The 9,623-nt window shown below is 18.9% G+C and overlaps 3 protein-coding genes across 3 annotated transcripts; 1 reads left to right on the top strand and 2 right to left on the bottom strand.

Annotated features, from left to right (window-relative positions):
- Positions 1 to 698: 698 nt before the first annotated feature.
- PRSY57_1455500 (SNARE protein, putative) lies at positions 699 to 3,323 on the top strand (the record flags this gene model as incomplete). The annotated part of the gene is made up of 1 exon (XM_012910151.2): positions 699 to 3,323. The coding sequence occupies one exon, from the start codon at positions 699 to 701 to the stop codon at positions 3,321 to 3,323; it is 2,625 nt and encodes an 874-aa protein (XP_012765605.2).
- A 411-nt stretch (positions 3,324 to 3,734) lies between these two features.
- On the bottom strand, positions 3,735 to 4,976 carry PRSY57_1455600 (hypothetical protein; the record flags this gene model as incomplete). The annotated part of the gene is made up of 1 exon (XM_012910152.2): positions 3,735 to 4,976. The coding sequence occupies one exon, from the start codon at positions 4,974 to 4,976 to the stop codon at positions 3,735 to 3,737; it is 1,242 nt and encodes a 413-aa protein (XP_012765606.2).
- Positions 4,977 to 5,890: 914 nt separating this feature from the next.
- On the bottom strand, positions 5,891 to 9,275 carry PRSY57_1455700 (hypothetical protein; the record flags this gene model as incomplete). Its single annotated transcript, XM_012910153.2, has 2 exons — positions 5,891 to 8,682; positions 8,912 to 9,275. The coding sequence occupies 2 exons, from the start codon at positions 9,273 to 9,275 to the stop codon at positions 5,891 to 5,893; spliced, it is 3,156 nt and encodes a 1,051-aa protein (XP_012765607.2).
- Positions 9,276 to 9,623: the final 348 nt, after the last annotated feature.

A 9,623-nucleotide genomic window follows, 5' to 3' on the forward strand; every position in this document is an offset into this window, starting at 1 on the left:
AAAAAATAAAAAAAAAAAAAAATAAAAAAATAAATATATAAAAATAAAAAAAAATAAAAAAAAAAAAAAAAAAAAATTTTACACCCTCCCCCCAAAAAAAAAAAAAAAAAAAAAAAAAAAAAAAAAAAACAAATACATAAATATATATATATATATATATATATTAATAATTCTACATTAGCAACATAATATCTATATTAATATTTTATTTTATTTAATTTGATTTTTAAGTACACCTAAAATCATTGCCAAATAAGGTTCAACACACATAATGGGCAATATTATATACAAAATATATTTATTATTATTATTATTTTCTTTTTTTTGAAATATATATATATATATATAAATGTGTACATTAAGATAAATTAAAAATATATATAATATATATAATATATTATTATATTTTTGTTTATATTATATTACATATATATATTTATAAAATATTAAAAAATGTGATTGTTGTCATTCTTTGAATTAATCCCTAATGTGAAGAAAAAGGTTTCAGAACCTTCATATTTTTTGTTAATGTTATGGTTAAATATATACAAAAAATATACATGTATTATACAAATTTGAGAAAATATAAAATATAAAATATATATATATTTATATTCATTTATTTACTTATTTATTTATATTTATTTTTTTGTAAGAGCGTTTGAACTGTACCTTCCATTTATTTTTATTTTTTTTAAATGTTCAAGAATTTATTACTTCAATCATTAGAATGTAGAGAGAAAAATTATTTAGCATCATGTGCGAGAAAAGAAAAGTTTCCATTTTTTAAAAAGAGAAATTACAATAATGAAAATATAATAGTACATAATTATAACTATAATTTATGTACAAATAGTAAAGATGTAAATTACAAAAGAAAGAATATATATTTTATGAATTATAAAGGATTTATAACAGTGGCAGATAAATATGTGGATTATAAAAAAGAGTCCCCTTCTGAAGAAGAAAAATATTATGAGGAGGGAAAATTAAATATAAAGAATAATATGAACTCTATAGAGAAAATATTAGATGAAACAAATTCAATGATATATATAAATGATATTTGTTTAAAAATGGATCAAAACTTATTAAAGTGTCAAAATTATGAGGATGTCCTTTCTATTCTTGTTACACATAGAGGTGCCTTATTTTTACAAAATTTGATTACTGCAATTCGTATGTTGAGCGGATTTGTAATTGAACAAAAGAAGGAAAAATTAGAAAAAGATAAGTTGAATACGATAAGTGATTATACTAAAATATATATGAAGGCAGATGATGAAATGGGAAAAAATATAGCAGATGATATTTCTGATAATAATAATAATGGACATATGGAGGACAATAATAATAATGTAACAATATCGTATAATAATAAACAAGATATATCATATAACTACACAGGTATTGATAAGATAGAAAATAATATAATTGAAAGATATAAAAACGTATTTGATATATTAAATAATAAATCTTTAGTAGAAAGTGAAATGAATACGCAAGGAAAGAAAAGAAAACTTGAAGATATAATTGTACTAGATGAAAGATTTCATCTTCTGATTGATGATATTTATAAAAATCGGAAACATTTTGATGTTTTATCTATTTGCCATATTTTGATATCTTTAAAAGAATTAAATTATAAACATTTCCTTTTGTTTAATTCTTTTGTTAACCCATTAAAAAATTTCGATGTATACATTAAAGAACAATTTACAAATAATCAAAAATTTTCTTTTATTTGTTCGACGATAGAATTATTGCTTGAATGTTTTAACACATATATATGGGCGGGGTATTATAATTTAAATATATATAACAAGTTAATGAACTCTATTTTGTTAAATAAATTTATATATATAAATAAAAATACAATATATACACAACATTATGAGCAGCTAAAAAATTACACATATATGGAATATGAATATAATATAAATTATCCAATAAAAATAAAAGACGTGCTAAATTTTTTTGAGATAAATGAAGACTTTTATTATATTGGACATGTGAAAAAAAACAATTATCGTGTATATGACGGAATAAATGAATTACATAATTGTGATAAGAATCAAAATGAAGAAAATAAAATTAATATGAATGATATAAGAAATGAGAATAATTCTGAGAAACAAATAGATTTGAATATAAATAATATTCATGATCATATAAATAATGCTGATATAATAAATAAAAAAGATAATGTTTTAAATGGGGATTGTATAAAAGAATCGAAATGTATATTTTATAGCTTGTACCCTATATTTTTAAGTCTTGAATTATTTCTGAAAAGTATAGAAATATACAAAAACATTTATGTGTATAATTCCTTATTTTTTATGATTGCTGAAAAGATGGTTTATTATTACACTCAATATTTAACTCCATCATCCATAAGTATGATATGTGAAGCATTTTCTAGACATCGGATTTTCAGTATAGAACACGATAGACTTTTTTGTCATATATCAAAATTAGTTGAAAATAATTTTTCAAAGTTTTCTTTAGAACACTTATATATCATTTTATCTTCATTTAAAAAAATGAACCTCTTTTTTGAAAGATGTATTATTTTAGTATGTAAAAAGTTTAAAAATCATTTTTCATCATGTTATATAAGAAGACAAGAATCTTTATTATCATTAAATCAAATATCAATTCTAATGGAAAGTATAACCTTTTTTAATTTTGAAAATAAATATATTGATGACTTTATTGTTTCATGTGTAAATTATTTAGAAGACTATATAGATGATATTCAAGAAGAAACTTCTATAAATATTTCGTATTCATTAATATTATCTAATATGGTTCATATAAATCCATACTTTTTTTCATTTATATGGAGAAAAATAGGGAAAACAACTTACTGGGAAAAAAGGAAAAGTCAAATTTGTTTATTATGGTTATCACATATGATACAATTTAAATGGTTAGAATATGATTTACCCAAATTTTGTGTTTTAGAATGTTTAAAAGTTTTTTATTTAAAAAGAAAAGAAAAGAAATTTTCTTATTCAAAAATACTTCAGAACATATCTAAAATATTAAACAATATGAATATTCAACATGATATATATGTCGATATATATGGTCCATATATATTAGATATTTTAATAAAAAATACAAGAAATGTCTTAATGCTTACGCAAGATACGACAAGAAATGAAATAAATAAGGATTTAGGTGACTTCAAAATTATTTTAAATCATTTAAAATTATTTGGATATAAAGCAAAACCTATTAATACCAAATATTTTTATTCTCTCTGTGATGAAATGAAAGAAAATTATATTAAGGATATTTTAATGAATTTTTAGTATTACCCTTTTATAATTACAATCATAAATATATATAATAATATATAATTATTAACCAAATAATAATAGGAGTATATTTGTATATACTGTATTATTAAAAAAGAGATATTGCTATTTATTCGAATATTTATTCGAACATTTATTCGAACATTTATTCATGCCACTGTAATATGAACGTATTATAAATAAATAAGTAAATATATATAATTCATATTTTTATTAATGTATTGTGCATCAAGTAGTTGCATGTTTAAAAAAAAGCTAAAAAATAATAAAACATAAAAAAAGAAAGGAAAAAACATTATTGCACTTATATATGTATAATATATGTACTATATATGATATAAAAGCACATACATATATATATATATATATTTTTTCTTTTACATCTTGTATTTATTTTGTCCCCTTTTACTTTTTTTTTTTTATGCCATTTTTATAACTCTCATCCATTTGAAGTAGCTGATTTGTCAAGGTGTAGAAAAGATTTTCTATGCTTTCCATTTTTTTATTATATAAAAAAGTTTTTTTTAAAATTGTCATATAATAAAAATGGGGTTTGTAAAATTGAGATAAGGTATTATAACCTATATGCTTAAATACATAATACTCATTTATTTTATTAATATGTAATTTGTTTGTTTCTCCTTCTGATAATATATTCGGATCATTATTGTTTTTTTTTTTATCATTTTCTTGACTTAAAGAAATGGATTTATTCCTCTGTCTTTCATTTGTATAATAAAAAAATAACGCTATATTAAAATCATAAGTCTCATAACAACCTATTTGATCTATTATATTATTTAATATATGAGAGAAAAAGTTATTTCTATATTTCTCGATTATGTTTGGTAAAATATTAATATTTCCATCTTTCAATATTTTGTTATTTAATTTGTTATCAATATTATTCCATGGGAATATAAATATAGGTATACTTAAAAATATATATAAGTATACATAGAAAATTATACATTCGATATTTTGATAATTACTTGTAAATTTTGTACATAAATTTAAGACATTAATAAATTTATTTAAAATGTTTTGAAAAGAAATATTTTTATATTTCCTACATATATAATATTTATATCTCTTTAATTTTATAAAGTTCTTTATTATATTATTATTATTATATAAATGTTTTCTATAGAAAAAGGTACGAGTATAATTTTCATAGCATTTTTTATAACAAAATAATATATATTCATATACTTCTTCGAATTCACTTAATATATTATATAAATGAATATGTACCATATCATTATTATCTAATTGGTTAATTAATATTTGGCTATTTTTTGATAAAACCTTTTTTATATTTTTCATGTCATTATTTGGTAATTCACATTTATTTATAGAATATAATATATATAAAGATTCATATAAACTTTTCTTTTCCTTATTTATATATATTTGTGTAGTTACCAATTCATATGATGAATATGGAATATATTCTATTTCATCTTTTATATTATATATTTCACTTAATACTTTAATTATTAATACAGTTGGATTAAAAAATCTCAAAATTTTCTCGTAGTCATTTTTCCCTTTCTGTTCTTTTCTATAAGTATCATATATTTCATCATAAATCACAACAATTTTTTTATCATTCTTTATTATCTTATTTTTTATTACATCATCCATTTTATATTATATATAAACTTCTAAACTTAAAAAAAAAAAATTAAATATATATATATATACATATATATAATATAATATAATATAATATAATATAATAGCCCATATAACTATAACATTTGGAACAATACTTTATTTATATAGATTACTGAATATTTTCATTCATTCTTTCTATTTTTTTTTTTTTTTTTTTTTCATAAGAACGTAAAAATAATTTCAAAATGGCTGGATACACATGAATATATATCTATATCTTTCAAAAATAAAAAAGAAAAAAAGAAAAACAGGAAAAATGAACGTAATAAAAATATTATATATTATAATATAATATAATAATTATTATATCTTCACTTTATAATATATTTCTTTTTTAATATAATATATCAAAGAAATGAAAAATATATATATATATATATATATTATAAATAACAAACGTATTAATTTCCTATATTATAATAATATAGATATTGTTATAAAGAAACAGTAAGGTATTTTGAAACGTTATGGTAAGATGTTAACATATATAATATGAATGTGGATCAAAAAAAAAAAAAAAAAAAAAAAAAAAAAGTGTATATGTAGAAATAACCTTAAATTAATATAATTTTTATGTTTATTTAATTTTTTTTTTTTTTTTTTTTTTTTTTTTTTTTTTTTTATATTAAAATGGAAATTTATAATTATTCTTAACATTTTTTAGTAGAAAAATTATATTTGTAATATATGCAATTATTTATATATTAATAATTATAAGATAAAAATTTATTATTATTATTAAGGGTTAAAAAATATTATCATTATATATTATGTGATTTCAAAAAAAAAAAATTAAATATTAACATTGTAAATATATATATTATATATATGTATATATATATATATATATTTATATGTATGTATAATTATGCGTGCGTTGTTTAATGCATATTATAAAATTTCGAAAGTGATCTGTGTCTTTTTTCCTTTTTGGATGTTTGTTGATTATTATTAGGTATATTTTGTATGAATGGATGTCCTTTAATTTTAATATTTAAATTTGTTTCGTAACCTAATAAATTATTATCATTTAAATAATTTAATTTTTGTAAATAATGCTTTTGATCATGTTCACTTAATTTCCGGAATCCTCCTCCTGTTCTTAATATAAGTTTAATATCAGATGGAGAATCATCAAGATTGCTATCGTTGAAATGTTTTCTATATTTTTTATTATTACAATTATTATAGTCTTTCTGATAATTTTGATTACTATCATAGGTATTCATATTATTATTTTCATATTTTTTGGCATATCTATGATCATTTTTCTTTTCGTATGTGCCATCATATTTTTTTTCATATGCGCCATCATATTTTTTTTCATATGCGCCATCATATTTTTTTTCATATGCGCCATCATATTTTTTTTCATATGCGCCATCATATTTTTTTTCGTATGCGCCATCATATTTTTTTTCATATGCGCTATCATATTTTTTTTCATATGCGCTATCATATTTTTTTTCGTATGTGCTATCAAATTTTTTTTCATATGCACTATCATATTTTTTTTCATATGAACTATCATATTTTTTTTCATATGAGCTATCATATTTTTTATCATATGATCTATCATATTTCTTTTCATATGCGCTATCATATTTTTTTTCATATACACTGTCATATTTTTTTTTTTCATATTTTTGATTATAATCATTTATATTATTTATTTTTTTATCATTGTTATTATATTTCTTGTTGTCTTGTTCATTTTTCCTTTCATCGTATTTTTTATAATCTCTTTTGTTGTAGAGAGTACTATTATGTGTATGATAAGCATCCATCGAATTATTTTTATAATATTTATTATTATTTGTATCCCATTTATTATCTAAATAATCATATGTTTTTTTTGGTTGTAATAAGATATCTGATTTTTTCTTCCTATTATAATATTCATTATTTTTATTTGAATCTTCTTGTTTTTTTTTATCATTTTGTTTTTTATCGGAATAATAATTATTTGAGCTTGTATTTTTTGAGGTATTTTTATTTAATAGATATTCGCTTAATGTTCTTTCTGATAAAGTGTTTATAGAATCATTATTTTCTTCAACTGAATTAATATATTCCGTTTCCACCTGTCTATTAGGTGTGCGGTTTTTATTATAATTTAGTGATAATTTTTCAGATGGAATACCTTTTCCTAATTCTTTATTTATTTTCTTTTGCATTTCTAGTGTACTTCTAATGTCGTTAATTTTATTATTTAACTTTTTTATTGTTTGATGTAATAAATCAACATTTTTTTTATCTGCTTTTTCTTTCATTTCTTGTACAAATTTATTATACATATTTTCAATATCGTAATTTCTTTCAACCTGATCAGGAATATAAGAAGAATGTTGTGTATTATACTTATGGTCAATGTTTGTATCATCAGAAAATTTTCTTGTGTCTCTTTTTTTGGACAAGTTATTTATTGAGGAGTCGAAAATATTTAGAAGATTGTTTTTTGTCATGGGTTCATTGGAATTATTACTAATATTATTATTATTATTATTATTATTACTATATATGTTACTATCATATGTATTATTATTATTATTATTATTGTTACTGTTTTTCTTGCTACCAACATTTTCATAATTTTGGTGTGATTCACTTCTCTTGGTCTTCGAATAATGACTATATTCATTACTACGATAATTTAACCTGTCATAATTATTATTATTACTATCATTAATATAACTAGTTTTATGGTTCCCACTTTTAATGTTATTATTAATGTTGTTGTTATAGTCTGTATAATTATTATTGCTCATATAATAATTATTTTTATTTATACTATTATCATTATTAATATCATTTTTATTATCTAGAATATTATTTGTACTCATGTCATTATAATTACTTAGGCTATTATCATTGTTTATATTATTATCATTATTCACATAGTTATTTTCATTTTCATTTTCATTTGCATTTTTGTTTTCATTCATATTGTAGTTATAATCATTGTCAAGAGGATAATTGTAATTAAGGAGAGACAAATTTTTCTTTTCCATATTATTATTATTATTGCTACGACTAACATACTGTGGTGGGAGACCAAAATTTTTATCATTTCTTATATTCACACTATTTTGATGAGAATTATTATTAATTTTGTTTGGATCATATATATATTTATCTATTAAGGACATAACTTTAGATATTACATCTTTTTCATATGAATTGCTTTTTAATTTTTTTATAGAAAAATTTAATAATTCTTCTTGCTTTTTACAAAAGGATTTAATAATTTTATTCCTTGCTTCTTTTTTATTTTTTACCATAATTAACCAAAAGAGAAAACAATCTTTTTGAATTTTTTTCTTCTTATTTTTTAATAAAAATTTCAAAATAAAATAAAGTAATTCTTGGTGTATCATATGCATATCTTTTCTAAACATATTTCTATCTTCTTTAATTTTCATTTTTAAATCTTCTTTTTCTTTTATTGAACTCATATTACTTATCATTTCTTTTTTAAGTTCATCACTTTTAAGTGTTAACTTTCTTTCAAGTTTGTTATAATCATCTTTATTTCCTAAATTTTTTCTTAATTCCTCAATTTTTTTATTGCATTCCTTAGTATTTTTATTATAATATGTGAGTTCTTCAAGCAGCTGGAATATTATTTTTGCTATAAGATCAATATTATGTTTGTCTTCTGAAGTGTCTATTTCTACAAGTGGAATATATAAATATATATGTTACTATTGTTTAGTCCTTAATAATTTTTTTTTTTTTTTTTTTTTTTTTATGTTTAAATATTTAATATATGTATTTTACAACTAAAAAGATATATTTATACTTCTATTATGGTTATTCCATTTTTAAGGTTATAAGAAAAAAAAAAAAATATATATATATATATATATATAACTATTCCATTATGCCATTTTGTGTATTACCATTATTTGCATATTGTTTGTAGGAAGAATCACCTAATTTTGTCTTGACCTTTTTTATATGTTCATTTGTATCAACTAATATTTTATTATGTTCGTCATTTTTGCTTAGTAAATATTTAATTTCTTTACCGAACTTTTTGATTAGTGAAAATAATTGTTCATATTTTTTGTTTAAGTCTTTTTGATTATTTGTTATACGAGTAAAGAATTCAAATACTTCATTTGTATTATTAATTGAATTTTGTTTAGTATAAGGAGATTTATTATAGGTACTTATGTCTAAGTATGATTTATTAAAATTTAAATTCTCTTTTATTGAAGAGGAAGAAGATGTAGAAAATCCACTATATTTCTTTTTTTCCATTCTCAAAAAAATAAAATAATTTATACTTTTTTAAAAACAAAATGTATAAATATAAATAAATAAATAAATATATATATATATATATATATATATATATATATTATTCAGGAAAAATGAGAGACCAAAACAAAGACAATATATTATATGTTAATAATTTTACAATATATATATATATATATATTGTATTTCTTTTTTTTTTTTTTTTTTTTTTTTTTTTTTTTTGTTATACCAATATGATTAAAATAAATGTCATTAAAAGAATAGAATAAGAATAAATGTACCTTTATATATTTATTTAAAATTGTAATAACTTAATATACATATATATATTAATAATACACTTCCCTT

Source organism: Plasmodium reichenowi, chromosome 14, assembly GCF_001601855.1.
Source record: "Plasmodium reichenowi strain SY57 chromosome 14, whole genome shotgun sequence".
Lineage (NCBI taxonomy): Eukaryota > Apicomplexa > Aconoidasida > Haemosporida > Plasmodiidae > Plasmodium > Plasmodium reichenowi.